Source organism: Trichinella spiralis (assembly GCF_000181795.1).
Source record: "Trichinella spiralis strain ISS 195 chromosome Unknown Scfld610, whole genome shotgun sequence".
Taxonomy (NCBI): domain Eukaryota; kingdom Metazoa; phylum Nematoda; class Enoplea; order Trichinellida; family Trichinellidae; genus Trichinella; species Trichinella spiralis.
The window spans coordinates 577,551-604,963 of NW_003527549.1; the positions used below are offsets into that span (position 1 = coordinate 577,551).

At 38.8% G+C, this 27,413-nt stretch overlaps 5 protein-coding genes across 5 annotated transcripts; 3 read left to right on the plus strand and 2 right to left on the minus strand.

Annotated features, from left to right (window-relative positions):
• Nucleotides 1-862: 862 nt before the first annotated feature.
• Nucleotides 863-2,762, minus strand: Tsp_09971 (oxidoreductase, short chain dehydrogenase/reductase family). The gene is made up of 6 exons (XM_003370712.1): nt 2,613-2,762; nt 1,567-1,812; nt 1,408-1,514; nt 1,281-1,361; nt 1,071-1,143; nt 863-973 (listed from the first exon to the last, which is right to left on the minus strand). Exons 1-6 carry the CDS (start codon nt 2,760-2,762, stop codon nt 863-865), a joined length of 768 nt encoding a protein of 255 aa, XP_003370760.1.
• Nucleotides 2,763-3,794: 1,032 nt separating this feature from the next.
• Tsp_09972 (zinc knuckle protein) lies at nt 3,795-6,449 on the plus strand. The gene is made up of 3 exons (XM_003370713.1): nt 3,795-4,754; nt 5,185-5,825; nt 6,191-6,449. Exons 1-3 carry the CDS (start codon nt 3,795-3,797, stop codon nt 6,447-6,449), a joined length of 1,860 nt encoding a protein of 619 aa, XP_003370761.1.
• A 1,419-nt stretch (nt 6,450-7,868) lies between these two features.
• Tsp_09973 (Pao retrotransposon peptidase superfamily) lies at nt 7,869-11,438 on the plus strand. The gene is made up of 2 exons (XM_003370714.1): nt 7,869-9,705; nt 9,736-11,438. The coding sequence occupies exons 1-2, from the start codon at nt 7,869-7,871 to the stop codon at nt 11,436-11,438; spliced, it is 3,540 nt and encodes a 1,179-aa protein (XP_003370762.1).
• A 1,392-nt stretch (nt 11,439-12,830) lies between these two features.
• Tsp_09974 (plancitoxin-1) lies at nt 12,831-14,301 on the minus strand. Its single transcript, XM_003370715.1, has 5 exons — nt 13,911-14,301; nt 13,551-13,706; nt 13,301-13,498; nt 13,009-13,244; nt 12,831-12,944 (listed from the first exon to the last, which is right to left on the minus strand). The coding sequence occupies exons 1-5, from the start codon at nt 14,299-14,301 to the stop codon at nt 12,831-12,833; spliced, it is 1,095 nt and encodes a 364-aa protein (XP_003370763.1).
• Nucleotides 14,302-17,357: 3,056 nt separating this feature from the next.
• On the plus strand, nt 17,358-27,375 carry Tsp_09975 (putative phagocyte signaling-impaired protein). Its single transcript, XM_003370716.1, has 23 exons — nt 17,358-17,397; nt 17,831-17,916; nt 18,141-18,279; nt 18,350-18,525; nt 18,632-18,734; nt 18,764-19,001; nt 19,080-19,160; nt 19,222-19,358; nt 19,952-20,041; nt 20,102-20,282; nt 20,343-20,428; nt 20,803-21,424; nt 21,465-21,667; nt 22,799-23,281; nt 23,469-23,611; nt 23,666-23,812; nt 24,607-24,746; nt 25,516-25,619; nt 25,692-26,013; nt 26,100-26,358; nt 26,415-26,678; nt 26,770-26,875; nt 26,987-27,375. The coding sequence occupies exons 1-23, from the start codon at nt 17,358-17,360 to the stop codon at nt 27,373-27,375; spliced, it is 4,539 nt and encodes a 1,512-aa protein (XP_003370764.1).
• Nucleotides 27,376-27,413: the final 38 nt, after the last annotated feature.

Sequence of the window (27,413 nt, forward strand, 5' to 3'; positions counted from 1 at the left end):
CAATTACAGTATACAATTCATACTGTAAAATATTAAGTACTACTTTAACTTACAGTAAAATATGAATCATAGTCACCGGTGACCGGAATTTACAATTAATTATAAGATTGTTGATTTATGAACATTTTTCAGTCTAAATTTCATACATTTTTAGATGAGTCGATAAACATGTACATGACATGATTTAAGCAAAACCAGTTGTCGGTTGAAATTAAAATGACATAAATTGACTTTATACTCTAACAATCTAGTTCAAAATCAATCATCTTTTCTTAGATAAGTAATCTGAGACAGTACAAATTTATCATCTAATGAGAAATTAAAATGAGAATTCGAATGAAAAATTCACACAAAATTATTTTAATCATGCATAAAGGAGGCGACGTTTTGTAATATCATTTTAAAAAATTTAACATTATATCCATCATTTAAATAGATTAGTTAAATTTCTAATATCAAATAAAACATTTCATATCTTGCATTTAAACTACGTATTTTTAACGTGAAATATATTCCAAACATTTTAATCTTCAGCAATATACACATTCATGAATTAGTTGAATTCAACAAAATTCTACTGGGCAACATAAAGTTGTTTCACAGAATACAGAAAAATAAAAAATTTAAAGTGATAACATCAATCTGCGATTCGTAAGTACATCAATTTCAAAAAAAAGAAGAAAAGTGAGAAAAACAACATGCTCAAATTACAAAATAAATTACACGAAATGAAATAAGCTTCACAACTTTTAGCTTGTGCACACAGTGGTAACTCTGCACATCTGAATGAAAATTAAAAGCACTTCTAAATATTGCTAAAAAAACGCATTATCAAATAAAAAAACAAATATAATATTTCTCATCACCGTTCCACTTTTCTAATTGCGTCTTCTACTTTCAATGCTCTTATTTGTAACGAATGTTCAAAAAATCTCTTACAGTCGCTTGGACATGTATTGACGAAGATGTCAAACTAAATTTAAAATTGACCTTATGAAAAATAATAATCATGTTTAATATCACCTCTTCAAATAGATGCAAATGTATCTAGCATAGGATGGAACGAATACGTCCAATTTTTCATGCAAAACACCATCTACAATAGCCTGTGCCGTTTCGTTGATTTGCAAGATTGGAAGAATACTAAAAATGATAAGATAAATAAAGTGTAATAAGCTCAATGCATAAGATGTCAAATCATAAAAAAAACATGCTCAGTTGAAAATCGCATAGGGTTCAGCAAATTTGTTTCCGTCAGAAATGGATGAATGGTTGTCAACTTTATGCTTTCGCTCAGTCCGCGTTCTTGAATTTCCCACTGTAAGGATTCCATCAAACCACGTACACCAAATTTGCTAGCGCTAAAACATTACAACGTTAAATGAAAAATAAATAATTCAAAAATACCAATAAGCTGATGCGTATGAATTTCCAAAATAACTAGCCAAAGATGAAATTGCAACAATATGACCACTTCCTCTCTCCAAAATGTAGGGATAAAATGCTCGAATTGTCTAGAAAAAAAACAAACTTTTAATCATATATGATAAATTGTAATTTTCTTACCCAGAAATAACCTAATAAATTAATATCGATTGTTCTCTTGATTTCTATATCGCTAGCTTCATCCAGTTGCTTAACAACCCAAATTCCAGCACTACAAATCACAATATCTGGACAGCCAAGCCGAGGATCATTCACTATTTCATTGGCAACTACGCGAAGTCTTTCTGGATCAGAGACATCACAACCGTAAGCGTACGCTTGTCCTCCAGTTTTATTGATAAGCATAGCAGTTTGTTCATTCAACTCCTAAATTATGAAAAGAACAAAACAAAATTAATCTGTATAAAACTTTTCTTCTTTCTTTATGACACATTTTCTATTCTTCGATAGCTATACAACTGCATAAAACATTATAATCATTTGTTAACTTTTCTTTAAAACAACACATGTAAAACCTTTAAAACTTCTTCTATACCTTAATAATTCAGGTTCATAAAAACAATAACAACAATAATATATTCAATAACCTTTTATAAACGACTTTTCCACAATTTTCTAACACAAAAACAAAATAATAAACACGTCAATTTAAGTTATATCGCATTTTGTAAAATAACCGTTTATCCCGTTGTACAAGTTGAATAACCAAGTTAATAATTAATAATACTAAATATAAAAACTATGTAAAAAAGGATATATTCTGCTTCAAAACTACTCGCAGATTTTTAATTTCATCCTATAGAACTGACTCACAAACTTCATATTAAACTCAGTCCAATAAAATAATTTACTAGCACTAGCACAAAACATGAATATTTGAAATCTGTTATTTTTTTAAACTTCTTTGTAGTACTTTTATTTAATTTGTTTAAAAATAAACGTCAACGATATCAAAATAATATTTATAACACTGGAATGATTATCAAAATTTAAGCTTTCCAACCAAATCAAAAAATATAATCTGATTTCAGTACAAGTTATCTAAAAGCTATATTTCACAAAGCCATGTATTCTGTAAATAAGATGACTAAAAGTTATGTAAAACTGATAATGAGGGAAATAAAAAAATTCTTCTAAAACTTCAACATAAAAAATTTAAAATATACCTTGTCAATATCTATCATGACGACTTTAGCTTTCAAATTTGCAAAAAGAAATGCGAGTTCACGAGCAATCCCTTGAGCGGTGCCAGTTATTACAATAACATGATGTGCCACAGTTTTCGGTTTGCTATTCCAATTTTCAAAAAATGTCATAATAAAACCAACTATGCAGCCACAAATTGTGAAAAAGAGATTCCATAAAAATTCGAACATTTCCAAGACAATTTCAGATGATTTCAAACTTTACAACTCTAAAAACGTAACAATTCAACAGTAAAATTACACAAATAATGCATGACGCACAAGTTAACAAAACAGATATAATTTAACGTCAAATTTAAGTGTTTTAAAGTTTTTTTCTGATACATAAAAATGGTTGGATATACGTATTAATAAAAACTGGTTACAATTAAAAGCTTCTAATTGACAGATCAGTAAAAATTTATCAACCACTTTTGAGCACCAAAAGAGAGAGTACTTACGTTCAGTTACAGTAATGCTACATGACAAGGGAAGCAATAAAAATTGATAAACTTTTATTATGTAATTATTTTAAACTTTGAATTTAAAAAATCGTCTGAAATATTTGCACATTTCAAACTTTTCAATAAAGCCTGCAAAATCATTATCAAATAAAAGCTTTAAAACATTGCAGTAACGTTTTAATTAAAAAAATATTAATTGAAACAATTATAAGAATCTTTCTGTAAGTACATCGGAAACATAAAATATCAAAATACTCACAAATAAACTCAACAGTATGATATTTTTACGCAGATTTATAAAATGTTTGTAAAGTTAAAATGACAATCTTTCATAAAAAGTCAGCTCCGTCAATTTTGAAGAAAACCAACGCACTTTATTTGTTAGGTTACTGTAATTATTTAGGTACAATTATTTATTTCTCCTTATATATTTTAATTCGACTTTTAAACAATACGTATGTTTGATAATGATAGAAATTTTTGTCTTGTAATTATGAAATAAATAATATAAATTATACTCAGAAGATTTTCAGCTATTTCTAATAGATATTGTAAGAACCGTAAGGGGGTTCTGTACGCCTGCGATGCTCAAGTACAATTTGCCAGACGTTTGTTCGTCGGACAAATGAGAGTGAACTGTATGATGTAGATTCTTCTTGGCCAACCGGATGTGGGCAGTCAAGAAGACGGTCGAACAAGCATGCCCCGAGAAAAGGGCGTTTGCTACAAGTGCCTGAAGACTGGCCACCGGGCGAGGGAATGTCGCAACGGGCGCCCGTGTGGAGTGGACGGATGTCGTCGGCCGCATCACCAGCTACTCCATCCGCCGGCGGCGAGGGAATCGGCCCGCTCACCGGGGCCCGACCGGCCCCACCAAGGCCTCTTGGTCGCTCGAACCACCCCGAGTGGAGGCCTCCAGACCATCCGTGCCCGCGCCTACGGGCCGGACGGAAACCAAGTGGTGGTGAATTGCCTCTTCGACACGGGGGCTCAAGTCTCCTTCATCCGGAAGGACGTCGCCGAGGTCCCCGGGCTCACGGGGCCCCACGAGCGTTGTCGTTTCACGACCCTGGGCGGTCGTGTGGGGCCGGAGCACCGATGGAGGAGAGTGGAATTTCGGCTTGGAGCAGTTGGAACCTCAGGCCGACCAGAGACAAGCACCCTGATGATGGCGCTTGCGATCCCTCGGGTTTGTGGCAAGGTCCAGCCAGTGCAGGGCGAGCGCTACGACGGAGCCCCGGCAGGGACCAAACCCGAGATGGGACAGCGGCGGGAAACGCCGCTAATGATCGATGTCCTGATCAGCATCGACTACTATTACGAATTCGTCACCGGTCGCATGCGAAGAAGAGCGACCGGCGGTCCAGTAGCGCTGGAGACGCTACTCGGCTGGGTAGTCTGTGGAAGAACCAGCCCCAGGCGGACCGCGGAAGTAGAATCCTTCCCGACGAATCCTGAGAACTCCGCCGATGTGTTGTTGCGGAAAAATGGGGAGATCAATGAAGTGGAGATCCTCCCAGAAGAAGACCTTCCAGAAGGGAACAAGGAGGCTCTGGAGAAGCGCAAGGAGACCTCGACCTCGGTGAAGAGGAGTGTCAGGTCAGCCTCCCGCTACGCTCAAGTCAACGAGGCCTCCCTAACGTTGTCAAACGGACCAGACGTCAGGGCTTAAAGATGCGCAGCAGGAAACCCCTCGACCATGCGGCTGCGGGGAGGCAGCATTCAGAGAGTGATCGGGCGAAGCCGGCACCTGAGACGTGTTCGCCGAGGCGGATCTCACTTCCTACGCCCCACGCCGGTACAGAAGTTGGTAACCCAGCGCCCATGGAAAGCCGTGATGCAGCTCTGAAGAAGTGGGCAACAGAAAACCCCTGTCGGCTGGGTACCACATGGCCAGCTGAGCCACCACAAGCTCGGCAGCGTGGTCATGAGGACTCAGGACGGGCCACACGGTCGCCGCAAGGGGGGGGGAGAGCTTACAAGAACAGTCAGCATTGACGGCGACGATGGACGACGCCGCCGCGGGAACCCGGCATTCACCGATCGAGGGGAATGCGGCGGGGATGTTGCGAATCCGCGTGCACCGTCAGCGCTCCGTGAGGTGTCGATCGGCAAGAAGCGAGCACGGGGACGCAGAGCCGGCTGAAGGGGAACTGAACCGGATTGAAGTAACTCGGAAGCAGTTGATGGGAAAAGAGAATCCGGACACGCCGGTGTCCATGAGTCACCCAGCAGTGTCGCCAGGGAGGCACGAGTGGACAGAGGCACTGATCTGTCACAGACACTGGGGAACGCTGCCCACAGAGGCATATCATACGCCAGCCGCGATCGAGCAACGCGTTTGGATCCCAGCAGAGCGCATGAGGCGCCAGGATCCATGCTGCGGGCAGCCGAAGCGCAGAAGGCGCAGGTGGCCGGGTTGCCGATGCGCAACGACCAGCCTAGTCACACGAGGACCCCCACGTTGGGAGCAAGATTGGTGCTGCCATCAGCGGCTGATGGCCACATGGTGGCGTCGTCGGGGAACGAAGCGTCACCATGGTACGCTACCGCCGGGTTGGAAGCGGAGAAGCGAGGAAGTCGGGCCATCGACGAACGCCCCGACGTGGAATCGTAAGGAGAACCGTAGGCGAGTGCATCGCAAGCCCGGAGCTGTGGCGGAACCGGCCACCGAATGCGAGGTAGAGGACGGGCTGCGCATCTCTCCTCCCGGGAAACCGGCGAACGTAAGGTATGAGAGACTGACTCTCCCATCGGGGGGGAGGATGTTACGAACGTAACGACACCGACCTCGTCGGTGTGACCTGCCCATGGGCTGGTGCCCAAAGGTCGCGGGTGAATCAAGAACAATACCCGCGCACCGCCAGCCAGATCGCTCTCCTAGCGTCTGGCGCGCACCGGGTTGGGGGTCCGAGAGACCCCCGGTAGCGACCTACGGATGACCGTTGCTCGCGAGACAATGGCTATTTAAGCCATAACGCCAGCAGCGGGCCAATAAAGTACTTGGAGAAGCAGCCATCAGGACGAGAACGCCAAATGACCATCGCGAGATCAAAGAAGCCGAAATCATGACAGCTTTATCGGAAGGTGATTTAGATCGGCGCCGGAGATAGCGAGCACCCCCGCGGCGAGCGAGCTGCCTATTGGTGGTTCGCGTGAGTCAACCGCGGGGCCGCTGACCCTGGCTCTATATATAGGGCCAGGAAGTAGAGAAAAAGAAGATGGATACCGAGAGACACCGAAGTCAGACGAAATCGCTATGGTTCGCGTAATCATTGAATTCTCGTGCCGTTGTTTGTTCCTGCTACACATTTTACTCTCTGTTCGCTGCTGTCGATGGAGTGCGTTCCTCTGATTATCCGTAGTCAAATAAAACGAACGTGTATTCGTTGCGTATTTGATCCTTTTGTATTCTACCCACGCGACCGTCTTCTTGACTGCCCACATCCGGTTGGCCAAGAAGAATCTACATCATACAGTCCACTCTCATTTGCCCGACAACAAACGTCTGGCAAATTGTACTTGAGCATCGCAGGCGTACAGAACCCTCCTACGGTTCTTACAGATATTTCTATAAATTTGTAATAGATATTTAAATACAAATCCATATTTTTTCTGTTTTTAATATTAAAAAATAATTATAAAATAGTTCATAATGGTAATTAAATTAGATTCTAGTTTAATGCATTTTTTTATTTATTCGGCTGCAACTTGCATTTTAAAAAAATGATATTTTCGCGCAAATAAAAAAAAATACAACAAATGCTTTTACATTTGGTTTTTATTGTTATGAAAGATTGTTTGGAAATGGTTTGACATTTTGAAAAAATATTACCCTATTATTATTATAATTTAAACTTTTGATTTAATTGAAGAACAATTTTTGCTTCTGTCAATCAACTGATGGTTGAATAGTGAGTAATTTTATATATTTTAGTTGTATTGTCGGATGTTTTTTTTAATTATGTTATTTGATATTTGAAATAATTTATATTTTAAATTTTGAAAGTGAATTTATTTTCTTTCTTTATTAAATGTCTGTAAATTTTAGTAATAAATTTTATTACTTTCATATTTTTCATTTTACTAATAATTCTTGTAATTTATAAAATTAGTTTGTTGATGAAATTTCCAAATTCTCCGTGTTGAGAAATCTTTTCTCAATCTCATCACTATCTAAAAATCCCCGTGGCAACAAAACATTGCTCCTGGTACGAAAACAACGGTTGCACAACGCCAGTTGCACACCTTGTTTTTCTCAATAGAAAAACAATGGAAGAACAATTAAGCGGTGAAAAGGTCAGCGTCCTGTCATATATCTGCCACAACTCCGGTGGCCAGTTGCTGAAAAAGCGTCAAAGTGAAATGTGGCTGACAGCACGCCTGTTCAGACCCCGGCTAAGCTGCACAGTCTAAGGGATTGCGCAACCAAGCCGATCTTCTAATTACTTTTCGACAATCTAGGTCACCAGACGCGGAGTGAGGTCAAGAAAAAGATATAAATACAAGTGCGGAGGGAGGAGGGAACATTAACACCAACATTAACACAATCACACGTTACACGCCGTCTCGAACACCGCCTGAACCGTTTCTCTTGCTATATCATTGTATTACTCACTGTTTTATTCTGAATAAACCGATTCTTAGTCAAACCCGTTGTCACTGATATTCTATAATTAATATATACAGTCCACTACAAAAAGGATCCTCAAGTTCAAACTAAAGATTTTTCAACATTTTCTGGTCCTCCGAGCCGGAGTCGAACCAGCGACCTATGGATCCAACTCGTGATACTATCAACAATCGAACATCTCCCACGAATAACCGGACAGGAAACATGGCCAGTCCAAGGAGTCGAACCAGAGCATACGACACCGAGGGATCGGCACTGCAGTATTGGATAGATCAACTGCAAGAGCTTTGCACTGGACCAACGGACATAGAAGCCATCCGCCAGGTAACTGGGACCTTGAGACACACAACACAACTTTTCTTCGACTCACGGCAACGTCACCTGGATGGCATGCCTGAGGAAGAAAGAGATGCGGCAATAACTGAATTCAACGAGCTAATTGACAAGCTCAAGACTGTACAACGCCAAGCCTACGACCTGCTGGCAGCCGCTGGAAATCCATCATCAGCCGAAATTACCCAACCACCAGCCACCAAAAACAACAATCCCAAGACCAACTTGACCAGGCCGATCCCAAAATTACCAACATTCGACGGAGACATCCTCCAATTCAAGGCCTTTTGGGATCAGTTCAACGCAGCAGTGCATCGAAGAGAAGATCTCGAAGATGTCACCAAATTCGTGCATCTTCGATCCTGCTTAACTGGTGCAGCATTACACGCGATCAGTGGCGTGACAACAGCAGCCGAAAACTACCCGGCTGTGGTGCAACTACTACACGACCGATTCTATCGGGTATCGGACGTGTTGGACGCGCACATCCTCAAGATCTTTAGCGTCCCAAAGGAGGTCGCAAAAGGTAGGGAAGGTCTGCTAGCTCTGCATGACAAGCTAAACGGCCACCTATTGGAACTCAGAGCGATCGGAAGAGATCTCGACACCACGGTATCCGGTTTCCGGACCGCACTACCACAACTAGTGGCTCAATTACCAAAGAACATCCAATCCCGGTGGAAGGATCAATGTGGCAAATTGACGGAAGAACCGACCTCTCAGACCTTCCTAGACTTCTTAGCAGAACAAGCCCGGTGCGCTGTGGACCTTGCACAGTCCACACAGGGAGAGAGGACATCCTCCCCCACGCACAAACACACGGTGAAGGAGAGTCAGCGGAAGCGATCTCGCCCCCTTCGTCAGACGATTGGAGCCTTTCATACATCTCTCCATCCAATTTGTCCGGTGTGCCAAGGTAAACATCGTGTAACGGTGTGTCCACAGTTCCTGAACCAACAGTGGTCAGAACGAAAGGCAACGGCGGTGCGCCTCGGCCTGTGCTTCATTTGCCTAAGTCAAGGCCATACATCACAGCGATGTGTGATGAAACAACGGGGCTGGAGAACTCACCATTTGCTCACTGAAACGGCTCCCAACCGCCGAACATCACAGCCAAAACCATCTGACACCTCAATTCCACCTCCCGCGAAGAAAACGCGACCTGAACCCAGTGAGGAAACATCCACCCGTGTATTGTTCGCCAATACACGCGGCTCAGCTAGAATCCGGTTTCAAACAGTGAAAGCCATTGCTACTGGTGCAAACGGACAACGGCTAACGGTCAATTGTTTGTTCGACAGCGGTGCTGAAACAACCCTAGTGACAGAAGAGGTAGCAAGAGCCTTGAATCTGGTGGGAACATCAGAGACCGTCACGGTGAAAGGAATCGGTGGAATCCAATGCGCCCCAACGGTGGCCAGAAGAGTCCGGTTCCGCTTAAGCCCCGTGGATACATACCAACCCGGTGTGGATGATAAGCCAATTGAAGCATTGACACTTCCACGGATTTGCGATGATATCCATTCCGTTCCTACCCGGTGTGACGAGTGGAAGCATCTACAACACCTGCAGCTTCCAGAGGAGGAAGATGAGAAACTGCCTATCCACGTGCTAATCGGTGTCGATTCGTATGGACAATTTCTCGGTGAGAAAATCCTACGATGAAATCCAACAGACCCGGTCGCTATTGAAACAACCCTGGGATGGGTTGTCTTTGGTCCGGTGAATCCACCGTCAGCTCATCAATACCGGTTTCACTGTGCTCAAAGGGAAGACAACATGGAATGCACGCTGAAGAAGTTCTGGGAACTCGAATCCATCGGCATCCAGCAACAGGAAGACAAAACGACCCAAGACGCGGTAAGCCGTCAATTCCTTAATACTTTAACACACAATGGGTCGCGTTATTCCGTGGGGTTGCTGTGGAAGCCCGGTACAGTCCAGCTTCCGGACAATTATGCTTTAGCTGAACGCAGATTGCGATCTGTAGAACGGCGCTTGAGAAAGGATCCTACTAAGCAACGCGAATACTCTGCTGTAATCGAAGAGTATCTGCGTAATGGATGGGCAGAAGAGGTGACCACCCAGATTGGGCAACCCGGTAAGACATGGTACCTCCCCCATCATGCAGTGTACAAAATGGCTGACGATCAGACAAAATGTCGAGTAGTATTCGACGGATCGGCCAAATGTGCCGGCGTTTCATTAAATGATCATCTTGAGACAGGACCAAACCTCCAAGCTGATCTAGTAAGCATCCTACTGCGCTTCAGGCAATATAGAATTGCCGTGCAGGCTGACATCGAGAAAATGTATTTGCAAGTCGGGCTGCGGATAGATGACAGAGATGCGTGCCGCTTTCTCTGGCATGATTGTAAGACGGATACACCACCGCGACGGTATCGACTTACCCGCGTGTGCTTCGGGTTAGCATGTTCCCCTTACCTTGCGCTCAACGTCCTCAAAGCTCATGCGGAGCTCAACCCTGGTGAAAACAACCAAATGGTCAAACTGGCACTGTCAAACATGTACGTGGACGACCTAGTCGTGAGCTGCGATGGTGAGGCTGAGGTGAGAGAATTGATCCACAGAGTACCGGTGTTCCTCAGGAAAGGTGGCTTCCACCTCAAGAAATGGACCTGCAATCAAGCAGCCTTACTCGATACACTTCCAAGAGAAGAAGTGTCAGAACACGGTGAAAGGGAACTCGGAAAAACACTTGGGATCTACTGGGGGAAGGATGAGGACATCCTTACCTTCCAACCACCTGCCAACTCAACTACCCGATCCCATCATACCAAAAGGCAAATGTTGAGCCTCGCAGCTCGAATGTACGACCCGCTTGGTTATATAGCGCCGTTTACCGGCCAGATAAAGGTGTTGCTCCAATCTCTGTGGACGGCAGGGATTGACTGGGACTCACCATTATCACCAGGGGTGGAACGACGTTGGCGCGACTGGAAGGAACAACTCGAGATGCTGCCCAAAATAAGGATTCCCAGAGCATGGATCCCTTATCCAGTAAATCGGATGCGAAGGATAGAACTCCACATTTTCGGTGATGCATCACAAGTAGCGTATGCAGCTTGCGCATACATCATGGTGGAATCGATAAACCACCATAAGTTGGTGAGCCTCGTGATGGCAAAATCTCGAGTGGCACCGATAAAACAAATCAGTCTCCCAAGGTTGGAGCTGATGGCGGCATTACTGTGCACTAGATTGAAGAAATATCTCGAGAGAGAGCACCTGCACTCTGGAAGCCGTTTGTTGCGAATCGAGTGCAAGAAATACAGGAGTCGGTATCCCCCCAGTGCTGGAGATATTGTCCGACTAAGGAAAATCCAGCGGACATTCCCAGTCGAGGTTGTTCGCTAGGGCACTCTAATAAACACAGCCACACGCCTGTTCAGACTTCGGCTAAGCTGCACAGTCTAAGGGATTGCGCAACCAAGCCGATCTTCTAATTACTTTTCGACAATCTAGGTCACCAGACGCGGAGTGAGGTCAAGAAAAAGATATAAATACAAGTGCGGAGGGAGGAGGGAACATTAACACAATCACACGGTACACGCCGTCTCGAACACCGCCTGAACCGTTTCTCTTGCTATATCATTGTATTACTCACTGTTTTATTCTGAATAAACCGATTCTTAGTCAAATCCGTTGTCACTGATATTCTATAATTAATACATACAGTCCACTACAAAAAGGATCCTCAAGTTCAAACTAAAGATTTTTCAACACTCCGTTTTACATCTCACATCATTTAAAGCTATTTAAAATCAGAATTATTTAAATGGAACTTTTGTAGCGTTCTGATTTTTCAAAAGTACAAATGTAATTTTTCTCATGTGCAATTTGTTTACTGAATCGAACTTTATATCATTAATGGTTAAATTTGTTTTTTTTGTCTTTTCCTGGGAAGTAATCCTAATTGCACTTATTACAAGTTACTTAAAAAAGACAGTAATTTAGTGATATAGTGCCAATAGCAATTTTACAAAGTGTTGTTAACAATTGCAATGCACTGAAGTATCATTTTGACGCTGCTGTCGCCTTGGAAGCACGTGGTTTTTTATTTGGATTGCTAATTGCTATCACTAATAGCTGTCAAAATGAAAATACCATTTATACCTATCAGAAAGCATGAGGAGCTTTCTGGAAAGTTGATTACAATTAGCTATGAGTATGGTGAATATGGTCTGGTAAATATTTTTATAATTCACGAGCACATGTTGAATTTTGTACCCATTTAGGATATCTTCAAAATGCAAGAAGACAACTTATTGCAAAAGGATGCTGGCTAATGTGCTTCTGTTTGATGACATCCTTGCAATTGGTGGTAATTTATACGTTCTTTTCATAAGTCATTATTTATGAAACAATTTTTCGATATTTTATGTACTGCCGCGGCTGCTGTGAAGTTGATCGAGAAAAGCTGCACTACCGTAAGTTGCGCTATTTTTTTGGCTGATCTGACTTATTTGAATGGAAAGCAAATGTTAAAAAACACTCCATATTATTCAAATATTCAATTTCACGAATAAAAAGTGTGATCAAATGAAAAGATGAACAACAGCGTGGTTGTTGTAGTTGGTAAAGCACATCTCTTCCATTCATTAAATTTGAACATGTACTGATTTTTTTCAACAGAATTGGATGAAACTATTAGGAAATTAAAATGTAAGCTTTGAAATTGTATTCTATGAATAATTATGAATTAAAATTATGACAATGACAATGAAAAAATAATTTGTAACAATGTTTTCAATATGGTGGAATAGGACAAAGTTCAACTGCAGCAACAGCCGTGTAAAATGCTTTCCAGATATTTTTTATGCTGATGCACATTGTACCACCTGAGCGATTTAGCTGACTTTTCTGAAATCAGTTGAAAAAAATATTACAATATAGATTGTGATAAATCCAACTTTCAGTAAATCACCTGTCGGTTAATATCACCTATGCACACGGTTTTCTTTTTCATTTGTGATACAGCCCATTTGGAATGATCTGATGCAAAGTAAAAGTCGACGTCGTCTGAGAAACGTATCCGATTAATATTTTCTACTGTAAAAGACTCTGAACAATTCGATGGTAGATTTTCCGTGCCACCATGTCTCCATGTCTCGACGAATAATTCACTTTTCAACGTTGGTGCCACCAAATCAACGTACAATTCTTAAAATTCATTCATTAAAATAAAATACATTTTCAAAAATGAAATTACAGCAGACCTTTTTTCCATTTCTTGTGTTTAGCAAAATGCACGAAAGTACGCCCACCGAGTGATTTCAATTTTGTAATACTGTAATAGGGAGGTTGGACAGTTTGAACGCCGCTGATGATGTTCGCTAAAGATGGTATTTTCTGCGCCAAGACCACCGGAAGTCGAGAAGCGTATACACCCGGTGCGTTGTATTCCAACTGTTTTGCTGAAAAAGAAATTGCAATTCAAAAATTCGAAAAAGAAAAGGCTGAAATTACCAATTAGTGGAAGAGCGTTTTGATCAAAACTAATGCACAAAGCTGTCTGACCATACACTTTGCCAGTGTTGGGGTAGAGAAACGTTGTAGGCAACGGAAATTTAGGAATGCTGTGAATTAGCCAAATTCCAAAGGAACTGTCGAAAGCCACGACACCTGGAAACGAATTAAACAAAACAAAAATAAATATCCGAAATTGAATCATCATCAATAGTGAATTATATTTGCAAATTAAGAAAGAAATTGCAACGTGAGTGCAAAAATGATTAAAAACGTCCATGCGCAGTATTATAATTTAAACATGAAATAAAGGAAGAATTTTGTTTCGTTTTGAATTTGTGAAAAAAAACGTTTAAAAACTTAAAATTGGCATTTCCAAAGGATGATTGAAAAGATTTCTTTCTACATGCTGACAAGTACTTGATATGCAGATTACTTGAAAAATCGCCTCGAGTAATTCTAGTTTATGCTTTTTAGAAAAAGCAATGTGAACAATTTCAAGCGATGCAATTTGCTTTTCAACAATCACAGCAAAACACACTGGTTTTGTATTTTTCTTGTCAAAATTACCTTTACAATGGCCGGCATTCCAGTTGACAGTATTATTCGGGTAGGCGTCGTTGTACATCAGCAGCATGGTATCTGTATTGTCAATGCGATCGTATATTGGCTGCAGGGTCAAAGCGAGGCTTCCATTTAAATCATCTATCCTGTTTTTCGACTCTCGCCATACCGGCCGACGTGCGTCCATGTACATATATTTCACTCCGTAAGATAAAAGTTTATCCGAATTTCCTACTTCACGAGGTAATTTGTAAATGATATACCTTAAAAAATGAATATTGAAAATGAGATTTTTGTTTTTGAAATTTCAAATTTCTACCAATCGACTTGTAGGCCATCTTCGCCGATGCATTGAAAAGCATCAGAACTGCTGCAAAGTAGGGTAAACAACAACAAAAATAATATGATTTGTTTTTTCATTTCACACAGACACTGGATGGACAAGAAAGGAAGAAGATAAAATCAGAGACTGTTCTTCTGATTATAAGCACAGACACACGCACACACACGCGCGCATATGTATATATACAAACATGTATGCCGGAAGCAATGCAAACAATTAGGACGACAGATGGCTGGCGACATTAGGACCCTTTCACGCAATATCAATACATTGTTGAGAACAAAACAATCTCCAATGAACAATTGCAAATAAGCAAAAATAATTTTGATCAAATAAACCAATTCACTGGAGTGGACTCTTCAATTCTGTACCGGAAATCTGTTGGCCACAAGCAGATTTTCAAAAAAAAAATATTCTGCAATGACGTGTTGATCAAATAAATATGAAAGTGCAATTTTTTATACAAATTAACCAGTAGAATTTTTCAGAAAGAAAAAGAACCATTTAAAATTCAGTTCATGGTTTATTATTTATTTTAACTAAATTATTTCTTCTAATTCACATATAAAAGAGAAACAAATATCAATTGCTGTTTGCCCTGTTTCTGTTAATTGAATTAATTTATCACCATGTTCTCTCTTTCTCTCTCTGTTCAACGCTAACAGTTGTGAATTATCTCTTCGATTGGCAATATTCCAAACTGAAATCAAAAAACAATCATTTTCACACGCATATTGATTGATTGATTGTTTGATTAATCCGCTGCAGATGAATAAGTTAAATTCTGACTTTTTTGCTTGTTTGTAAAAAATAAAACACAATTAACTTCATTAAAATGGTAATCTGCAACCTTTTGTAAAGAATTGCCATTTGAGATTAAATTAAAATGAAATATCATGAAAAGTGTAATGATCAGTAAAAATTTGTTTTTGCTTTTTACTGAAATGAAATAAATGTTCAACAGTGTGTGAAATACATATCCTTCGATTCATTTGACAAATATTTCCAATTCAATACAACAAAAGGGTATGTTCAATTTAAATGAAATGATCAAATTATTGAAAACCATTCATTCATCCATTCATTCATTCATTATTCTATTCAGTATATGTGCATATTTATAATTTTTTTTGAAAAATAAACATTTCAGATTGAATGCGCAAAAAAGAGAAGATTATTTTTCCATCACATCTGAATTTTATTCATTTTAGCAGCAAATTTCATCTGTTTATTAATTTTTTTTGTCAGGTTTATTGTTTCAGCTTAACTGAATGAAATTTTACAAGAAGAATATCCCCAATTGGCAGTATCTCTTTGTTTCTAGATTAATCTTTTTCTTTCTCAAATGACGTGGAGTTTTCAATATTGAAATAAAAAGCTAAAAATTCAAATTCATATTTAATTAACGAGCAGTTTATAGTGAAAAGAAAAATTAGCAACTGCCTGATCGTTTTGACTGACAATTGACATTTTTTAAATAACCGTTTAAGGGTTTGTTTTATAAATTTGTGGCGTACACAGATTGCTTTGCGCACAATCTTAGTCTTGTGATACTGTTTACTGAAAGGAAAATTATTGCTACAAATAGCAAAAAAAAATCACTTCTGTTGACAAGCCTTTATCATATGAATAGAAAAGATAACTAATCAGTACATTTGCTGGTAAACAAGTTTCACATATTACAGCTCTGAATAAAAAAAACTTTCTACAATAGGTAAAAAACAATTGACTAAAAAAATGTATTCTATTTTAAACAGGGTTTTGAAAAATTAATAAAATGGTTGTTTTGCTGAAATTTATCTCGATAAAAATCTGAACAAATTGTCCGCCAAATCTCATAAAAATCAGATCTTCCAGTCTAACAGCAGTGAACATATAAAACTATCATATCGAAATCAATAATGAAGATTAATTTTTTGGAAAATGTTCTCTGGAATATAACATTTGTTGAAACAAGTGTTTCAGAAATGATGTAGAACTGAAATCTCATTTTTTAATTTTAAGCACCATCAATACTGATAATCAACTTCATCTGTCAACGTTTGAACAGAGCATCGTCGTAAATCAAACATAAACGACAACACATACGAAAGCTAAAAGTTGAGAAATCACGAGCGCAGTGCAACTAACAATAGCAGTTGCCAAATTGACCAACCGACGTATGTCTGAGCCACTGGGCATCCTTCAATACGCGTCATGTACGTTAATTCTAATATTGAAACATAAAGCAAACATGTAATGTACAAATTTTCTCCCCTTTTTAAATGTAATAGTTAAATTAGAAATATAAATTGAAAAAATAATGACTCTACTTCATACTTAACAACTGTGATCAAGAATAGAATCAAAAGTAATAATAATAAAGCAGAACAGCTACAATGACGAGCAGCGTTAAACAAATAAAAAGCGAACAGACACGCCTCAGTGAAAAGAAAATAAAGCAACAGCAGTAGTAAAATCAGCCTATCAGAATTGAATCATCAATATCAGAAGAAATATTGCCTCGTTTCCGCAAATATTACTCGATGTAAATGCAAAATAATATGTAAATAAATAAAATTTATTATAAAAGGAGAAAATTTAAACGAATTAATGCATTTTATAATTTCACACAGATATTAATAAAAAGTATACAAACCAATTACAAATATGTCGTACTTGCAAATCGTTCAGCATTTACGGTAACATGCGCTTTTGCCGAAGTGATCATTTTTTGATGTAGCGTTTTTTTGCTTTTATATTGCCCATTTTAGCAGTTCATTTTCATACAATATTTATTTAAGCATTGAACAATTTGTTAAATCTGAAAGCGTTAAAAATTTCAATTCGAATCGTTGAAGTGTTCGTATTTACTTTATCTGTTTAATTTCAATTTCTTAGAATATATGTCACGCCCAACAATGGAAGCAATATTCGAAAAGCGTGCACGATCTATTTACGGTATGTGTGTTTGAGAAATTTTTTACAAATTGTTTATGCTCGAATGTTTTACTTTCACAAGTGAATACAGGCGAATTTAATTGTGTTTACTCAATTTCACCAAAAGCTTCCATCACGCGAATACACGATATAAGTTTTGCTGACATTTTTCTTGTAGCAACATTTGAATGGTGTTAATTTTTTGATAAAATTTTCAACAACAACATATTCAGAAGTTATTATTTATTGTTTTTTTCTTCACATTTTATTAGTAATGAAAATCGTTTTGAAATGGAAAAGTACGAATTGAACTGAACTGATTGTATAGCTTGAAAATATAATTTGTGCTAAATTAAAAATTATTATTATTCTTAAACATTCACGCAAATGTTGAAATATATTTAATTAATAATAGATGGAAAATTTTCATTTATTCTGTTTTTTTTTATTTTAGAGCTGTTGGATAAAGGGAATGTTAAACGGGCCATACAAGACAGTGACAAATTTATCAAGAAATATCCACAAGCACCAGTTGCGAAGGTAATAGTTGAGTTTGGATGAAAAGTTTATTTTGTGCAATTTTATCTTTATATATTTTCGGTTGTAATTTGTATGTGTTTTTTTTGTAAATGAAAGATTTTTATGTTGAAAAATGTTAATCAATGAAAAGTGGTGAGAAAATTATTACAAGAAAAGAAAAGAAAAGAAAAGAAAATAATTGCCGGTGAGAAAGCTAAATGATATTTTTTCGCGCTTAATTTCAGGCTTTGAAAACGTTGTGCTTGATTCGATATGGGCGAAGTGGAGAAGCGGACAAATTGATTGAAGCATGCTTTCAGTGCGGTCCAATTGACCAACTGGCGATGCAGGCTCTCAGCTACTGCTTTCGAGAGTTGGGCAAACGTAAAAATACATAATTGTCGTTGTCGTATGTTGAATTGGCCAACAAAATGCCAAACGTTTTTCCATTTAGCCCACATGCTGGTCGTTTTGTATCAACGCATGCTGGACCAAAATCCGAACAACGAAGATTACATGGCCAGTTTGTCCCTGTCCCACGGGAGGGCGGGAGATTTCAAGATGTTCGGATTACAAGCCATGCAATTGTACAAGCAAGTGCCGAATGAAAAATATTACTTTTGGTCGGTGGTGAGTAATGTTTTGCAGGTGAGGTTTTGCACGTTGGACACGTCAAATGATATTTTTGATAATTGGGAGGAAAAAAAATTTTTTTCCCTTATTCATTATTATCCAGGCTCACGGACAGTCGGAATCGGCGATGACGTTGCACCTACCTCTTGCGCAAAAAATGACCGTCAAGTACATCAAAGAGCACAGAAATAATATCAACGATAACAGTATGTTTTTTTTATTAAAAATTGATCAGTTTTTTATTTTTTACATATTGAAATATTTGTTTTTTCTCGTCAAGTTATTCAGTTATACTTGTTCATATTGAAAATGGGAAGTCATCACAACGAAGCATTGAGATTTTTACAAAGCGATTTGATCCAACCGGAAATCCATTTGAAAATGTACCTCGCCGAGGAACAGCTGGCAGTTTGGGAACGACTTGGTCGTCATGAAGAGGCGCTCGAATTTTCGAAAGAAAGAATTCGAATGAAGTTGATTGACACTTGCTTTTTTAGACCAACTGTAAAAATGGGAATTCATAATTGATGATAATATTTGTGATTTTTCAGAACTGACGGCTGGCCATTCTGGAATAAGATGATTGACAACTTTCTGTGCCTGTTGGAAGTGAATCAAGAACGCAGAAAGAGGTTTTCTTTTTCTTTTATATTTCTATTTGAATATGTAAATGCTTTTTATTTTAATAATTAGATTATTTGAAAATTTCGTCGAATTTTTCAACGAACGAATCGAAGAACGATCTTCTCATCTGGCCAGACTGTATTTGGTGGAAAAGTTGATAGAAAAAAATCTTGCCACGGTGGACGAGTTGGAATCTTTTAAATTAGGTATTATTCAATTATTATTTCTGGCATAAAAATTTGTCATTGTAATGCAGATGTACCGGCGAAGTTGATTGCGAAATATTTTGAAGCATTTGCTCACAAGCCATGTTTTTTCGACGATGTGCGGCCTTTTTTGAAATTGGTGACTGAATCTGAAAAAAACGATGTAATTATTTGATTGGGATTTTTTTTTCAATTTTATTTATTTGTTCATTTAAATTGAATTTCAGTTCGTTTCGGAGTTGGCGAAAATAGTCGGTGATTTGCCGATCACGTTCCACGACTCCCAGATTGATATGAGCTTTACCAAAAATGTAAGAATTTTTTTTGTTTTGATTTATTAATTATTTGATTTTTTATTTTTGGTATTTATGTTTTTTTGTTTAGCAAGACGATGTTCAAAGACATGTGCATTTACTTCATATTTGTTCAGTGATCGGTTGTTATGCGAATTTGTCAGCACTTGAATTGGTGCAATTTTCCAAGCAACTTTTGATTCTCTTCGAAAGGGCGAGACGTTCGAGTAGCTTTTGAATTTTTTCTATTCTATTCTATTCTTTTCCTTTGTCTGTTTAGCGTTATTTTAAATTTTTAAGACACAACTCAAAACAGTTCTGGTATTTATCCTTCTGATGGATATCTGTCCTTAGCGGTACACTTCATCTGGTTGCTGTACATCATGAAACGTAAATTCCATTTTCCATGTTGTGTTGGTCTTTTGTAGTTTTTTATTATTTTTTTTTCAGAAGATGACCATTGGTTGTATCGTTTGGCAGTTTTGTTGGAACAACGTCTGTCTTTTGGCAAGCCGAATTATGAATTTGTATTCCGGTTGACGAAAATTTATTCTTTACTCGGTTGTCCAGGCGCTTTGTTGCGCGTATTCAACGGTTCCGACATTAAACTGATAATGATGGAATCGTTGTGGTAAGAGGGCTATTTGCAGTAATAATAATAATTCGTTTAGTTGTTTGTTTCCTTTTTCAGGTACATGATGAATGATCAACTGACACCTTGGGGATTTTACAGAGAATATGTAATGTGGTGTACGAATTGTGTGGAATTTTATAGCCGTGCGTCTAGGGATATTATGGATAACATGTTGGTCGCGTTGCGGGAAGGGAATTATTTGAAATCCATCGAAATATTTCGATTTCGTGATGCGTACGAAGTGTCGGCTAACAGTCTGTTTTGTCGCATCCGTCGTCAATATTACCACCTGATATCGGAATTTCAAGAGTGAATTATTATATCACATATGCATTATTTTATTTTATTTTAATGAGGTTTTTTGTTTTTTTTTTTGCTTTTCCCTTGTTCAGTTTCGAAACACTGAGAGAGACTTTTTTGAGAGCGATGACCAAAGATGCACTTTTTGCTGGTGAGAATTTGTTTTTTTTCTTTTTTTTGAAAAGTAGTTTGTTTATTAATTTTTTACGTGATTCAGAAGATCGTTTGAACTGGTTGGATACGGTGGATCGTCGTGATTATCGTGTCATTTCCCAGTACTTGTCGCTCGAAGAAGTCGACTCTTTTCACAGTTGGAACAAATGTGTATTTGCCCAGATGATGATTCAGACGACGTTCCAGTGGACAGTGTTGCGTTTGTTCTGCAGCTTGCACGAATTGTACACGTTGGCCGAGGAGTCGTCGTTTTGCGAAATTCAAGCCGATCCAGCTTCGGGTTCGGGTTCCGGTTCGGCCGGTACCGGCGAGCCAACGTTGTATATGGCTCATTTGAAGGAAGACGAACCACGCCCGTTGCGCAACGCGTTACACCACGCCAGTCAAATGAGGCCCATCTACGCGGATGGCATCTCTCTTGACGAAACCCAGTACGAGATGGTGATGTACGGTTCGCCGGTCTGCTATTTCGGCCTCTACTGCCGCGGTCACTACTTCGACCTGTTCGAGTTGGTCTTGCAAACTTGCTTGCATTATGTGCAAAAAGCTTGGCTACTTGTGCGCGGTGTCGAGTCGGATGATCCGCGTCTCAAAGAGGACAGCTCAATTTTTCCCCCATTGGACAACTTGAAAGAGCGCCTCCGCAGTACATATATGCATGTACTGTTTGCAGTGTGAACATTTGAAAATGTCTCTTTTTTGCAGCAATGTTCTGCGATCATCAGTTCAAAGAAGACTCGGATCTGTTCCCGCACATGCAGTTGGTGCATATTTCTTTCCTTTTGGAAACGTTCAGCTTGTGCATGCTGGTCTGTTTGGCCGTGAAGTCGATTGCCACGTTGATCTATCCGCACGTGACGAGAAAGACGAAAAAAAAGAACTCCGAAGGGAAAAGTGGACTGGCTCAAGTAGGAATAGCAATAAAAATAAGTAGAAGCGGTTTTTTTTTAATTTTAAATTTAAATTTCCCATCTTTGTCAGTTGAATGACAATTTCGCCGACTTTTGCAACGTAATCGCCTTGGGCACGGATACACCGTTTCAAATGATCGCCGATATGCAAGACTTGTTGGAAGCGGAAAGTTCACTGCTGCGTCAAAGTTGTACGAAATGGTGCGAAATGGTGAGCAACGAATGACGAAAAGTCGAGATTATTTTTTGATATTAATTTTCTTTTAAATTATTCTTTTCCCATTCTCTCAGATGGACATGCGGAAGAGTGCAGCGTTGTTCGAGACAAATTTGCGCGAAAGTTATGCAAAATCGCTGAAATATCTGTTCCTGTTGTCGACCAACCACCACAGCATGGCGGCGATGCTTCTGCGCAGCCGGGGTGCCGGCGGCGTGGCCACTGGGGGCGGTGGTCGTCTAATCTGAACGAACATTTTTCCAGTTATTGTTTTTCTTTCATTTTTTTAAATTTCTCAGTGTTTTTTTTCATTTTGAAGAACAATTTAGACTTTTTTTTCAATTTGCATACTGTTTCTTCATTTGCACGGCAGTTTTTTTGTTTTTTTCTTTTGTTCCTATTTACCGACCAATGTTATTTTTCATTTTCAATTACTTGAATTCGCAAACCAAATTTCATTCAATATAATATACATATATTTAAATATTGAAGTAAAACATTTTTCCATTACTCATGGATTGCAAACAATTATTCCATGCTGTTCTCTTTTTTTTCTTTTCTTTATTCATTTCTGCAACAAACCAATTTGCAAATCTGAAATTGTGTTCGGTTTACTGTGTAATGATTTTTTTCTTTTTTTTCTAGCATATCTTTGTAATAATAGAAATTCAATCGATCACATTTGGACGATATTAAATTATTCAACAATTGGAAAGGAACATTGTCCTGTTTTTTTTGCGTGTCTGCTTCATACACATGTACATTTGTGAAAATTGTACCGATTGTATTTTGATATGCTTTGTTGTTGTTTTTTTCGTCTTTGCAATGTTGGATGTCAGTTTGAATTTAGTGATTTTTGAAAAGTGTCAATTTGTTGTATTTATCGATGGTCGGCGGTCAGTCGTCTTCAGCCGAGGTGGTTGAACAATTGTACCGGGCGGTGTTGTCTTCGGATTTGGATATGCTGTGTTCGAGTGGGCATTTTTCGGTGGAAAATTTGTCGATGGTATATCCGTATTTGTTGACGCGGGTATTTGGCGTCGACATGGGCCGGTCGTTGTCACCAGAGGGTAAAAATTTGCTGAACAAGCTGGTGGTCGACAAGCGGGCTTTGGAAGTTTTCCGTATGAAATTGGCGTCAGTGGAAACGCCCGGCAAAGTGCAGCCGCCAATGATCGTGGAATTGACTACCGCTGGCGACGGTGGGTTGCATTTTGAAAACTGTACCCCATCCCAGAAGTTGATGTTGGTACGGTGCGAAGTGGCTAAGGGGATTTCGGCATGGCACCAGGCCCGTAGAACCGGCACTCCGGTCAAGCAGCGCAGCTACTGCGCGGCCGACAGTGAACGATTGGTCGACGATTTTGCCGACGCTTTATTCATGCTCTGCTATGGTAATTTCGGCCTGGCGGTCGACTTGCACATCTTGCCCGAAGTGTTGCTGCTTTACCACAACGGACCGTTGATTGTTCAACGTTTGACCATGAACGGATTGTATTCAGTTGGCGAAGGTTTGCTTGTTTGTTTGTTTGTTTGTTTGTTTTGAATTTAAATTGTTGTTTTCTTTTGTTTTTTTTCCAGTTGCTGATCTGATGATAAGAAATGCTGAAACATCCGCAGAAGCGTACGAAGAACGAATGTGGTTGATAATTCGACGCGAGAAAACGTTGCAATATTTGTGCGCACTGACACCCGAATGTTCATCTTTGTTCATTCGATCGGCGGTTTGAAAATTATTTCAACTTATTAATTAATTTATCCATTAATTATAAATTCAGGTTGAACAATTGAAATTGTTGGGTTTCGTGCTGCAAGCATCGATGTGCTATTATTCGTTTGAAAAATTGCTCTCCACTTTGCTACAATTGATCGAAAACAACGAAACTTTGTTGTGGTTTTTTCAATTTGTGAAACTTTCACAAAAAGTATTGTTTGTTTGTTTGTTTGTTTGTTTTTCAAAAGAAAAAACAATAAGCTTGATTTTTGAGCCGTTCAACCGATACGAACCGATCTTAAGTCAACTCAAAGCGCACCTTTTGCGCAAAATGGAATCACTGGCGTCGGCAGCCGCTTCGACCGACGACACGTTGTTGATTAGTGATTTGTCGTTGGCGTTGAATTCGATCAAATTGTTCACGAAACTTCGTTTTCTTGTTGGATTACGGTAATTATTTTATTTTTTTTCAAGAAAAAAAAATAATTTTAATTTTCATCTCGTTCAGCTGGACCGATGACGAATGTAGCGTGATGATGAATTTGTTGTTGAAAAAAGCGGAAATTTCTACAATTGGAGCACAATTTCACGCCCTCGGTTTGGTGGCGTTGATCGCTTTCGGTTGCCAGTGTGTATAGAAATTTATTTTTTCCCATTGTTGGTCTGTTTTCATTTGCATTTCATTTTCCAAGGCAAAATGATTTTATTACAAATTTTTCCGATCAATTGAATCAATGGTTCCAATATTTGATCGCCAAAGAAGAGGACTTTGACAAGTGACTTTGATTGATTGATAGATATAATTAATTATTCGTTTGATGAAGTGGAATATTAATTTTTCTTCTTTTTTTTTCTTCTTTCTTCATCTCTCGTGAAGGTGTTTGTCAAAGGATGTGAACAGCGGTTACGGTGATGTATTGTTGTTGATCGCTATTCACATTGTCTGCAAGTCGGTGAAAGATTTGCAACGAATAGTGAAACGTGGTCTGAATATTCACGTGTCAGTTTTGCCGAAACATTTGGATCGAATTCGTGAACGACTACCGTCAATTATTTCTGACAAGCAGGTACAATATCAATGCGACAAATTTTGATCCATCACTTTGTGATTTCGTTTCAAGTTTATCGTTCGACAAGCTGCCAAAGTACGCGTGACTCGTGAACTCAGTGCGAAAATTACCGACGTTTTGCCGATCGATTGCGTAATAGCACTGTTGCATTGGCGAGCTTTTTCGAGATATCAAGTGCACATTTCGGTAAGCATTTTTTTTTTGATAAACAACTTTATTTTTCTTTTTTTCTTTTGTTATCCGGTCTTCGTTGTTCTAGGATTGGATATTCAAACAACTTGCCCAATGTTGCACGCCGATTAGCGAAACGACCGTCGAGCTGATTGAAATGTTTGTCCATTCGTGTTTGAATTTGTACATTGAAAATGAAAACGCCCCATCGTCTCCAGTAATCAATCCGTTTGCGGAATCGAAATTGATCGTAATTCGATCTGTTCTTTTTTTTTTAATCTTTTTTTATTTTTCTTTTTTTTCGAATGTCTGTTGAAGGCATTTTACAAGGAAACCGCTTTGCAAACGGAACATTTCGTCATGCAGGCGTTGCTTCTCTATTATATTCTGTATTATGAAAATTATTACAACGAAAATATCCGCAAATTTGGTAAGTTGGATTTTTTAATAATCGTTTTGTTTTGTTTTGTTTTACAATTTATTTTATTCTTTTTTTGGGTAACAATTTGGCAAATGTTCTGAAATATTCGACAAATTTGATCGATACAATACCAGTCCAATACATTGTTATTCAAATTGAACTGCACGGTCGTGACTATTCGGCGTTGTTTATTAAAATTTTGAAGTAAATCTCTTATTTATATTATTCAATAATTATAATCGATCGATTAAGGTGTGCCGTGAATTTGTATTCATATTTGATTTTTCCACTGTGTTTGAAAATTCCACGATTAGCGAGTGATGTGCCAATTCCATCGGTTGATGCAATTCGTGAAGGTTCGTTCGTTTGTGATAACATTTTTTTCATTCATTGAACAACAACATCATTTGGAAAAATATTCAATTTAGCCGCCAGATGTTCGAAGAAGTTTCCGAAAAAATCGTTGGCAATGCTGAGAAAATTGAGACGTTGCAATCCGGGTGGTCTGTTCGAACTGTTGCCCGAACTGACCGACTATGCCAGACATCTGCTGGACAATGATGTAGCGTTTGCGTTGCAACAAGAATATTTGTCCTTGTGGAATTATGTGGAACTTTTTTATTCGAGAAAATTGCACGGTCATACTGTCGCTTCGCTGAAGCCGTCCGGCACCGGAGTGAAATTCTACTCCCACACTTCGTTGTGCGACGATATCAAGCAGATTGTTGTTTGTGATGAGCGTGTATTCAAGTACTATACATATACATATACATATACATATATATATATTGGCATGTGTGATTTGTTGAATGAATAATTTGTTATAATTTTTTCAGAGTAGCTCCAATTTTCAAGATACTCTTGCGCGTGTTGCATTGCTATTTCAGCGCTGCTCGTCTGGCTGTGGAGCAGAAGATTGTGATCAACACTCTGGTCGGCGGTGGGAAAAGAAAGCCCGGCAGAAGTTGCTCCACCCCGGCGATATTCGAAGAGAACAATACTTCGGTCGGTGAAAGCGTTCGAAAATATGCAATTTTGAACGAAGTGCTTTGCATTCAAACTTTGCTCGACTCGTGCATGCCCGACAATGAACAAGTCCGTTTATTTATTTATTTATTTATTTGCTAATTTTGCTGTTTATTGTTTTTTAGATTTCGATCGAAGAAAGAGAAGTGCTTGTCCATTTGTGCAACTTTTTGCACCAAGTATTCATTGCCGAACCGATGTTGATCAAAGCGATCCATCATCAGGTAATTCTTTTCTTTTCTTTTTTTCTCATTGATCGATCAATCTTTCAATATACGAAGGGCTATTCGACAAAATTAATTTCCATCATTGTACGCAACGTACCGTCGATGCATGTCTGTTTCGACTGGATCAAACAGTTGATCACAATGTCTGATCTTCAGATCAAGGTAATTTTTTACCGATCACAATTCAATTATTGAATTCTTTTTTTTTTATTTTTGATTTTATTTAATTATTTTTCTCTCAAATCAATTGTAGATATTTTCTGTCGAATTGTTGTCACATCTTTGCGTAGAGCATCCGATCGAAAAAGCGTATCGATGTGCGGAATTTTTGTTGAACGTTCTGTACACCATGCTTGACAGTAAGTAACAAGTTTTAATAATAATACTAATAAATTACATAGAGGAAAAAAATGAAAAAAGAATAGTATATACATATTTTTTTTCAATTACAATAAAATTCAAATCAAAAGTATACGATGTGATTGTTGTATATAGAATTGGAATCGAAGCAAGTTTTGCTGTTCTGTTCGAAAATATTGCAAGCAGTGATGCGAATTTGTCGTATTTTCCAATCGCTCGTTGTGTTAGCTTACAAGCTGTTCGACAAAGCTTGCATTATTGTGAACGTCAACTGCGGCGGTGCGATTCCTGTACTGCCGATGACCAACGAACTGAAGAAGCGGAACCAGGTGGAACAGGAACATTTGGAAGCCGAGGAACAGTCGCTGTTCGACGCAGCCGTTTCGGATACTACCATTATCACTGCTTTTCAGGGGAGAAATTTGCAAACCGAGAAGGAGCAATTTTTAATACAAGTCCGCTCTGCATTTCAACACTTCATCGGTCACGGTTTGATTGACATTGCGGACTGAATTTTTAATATTATAATAATTTGTT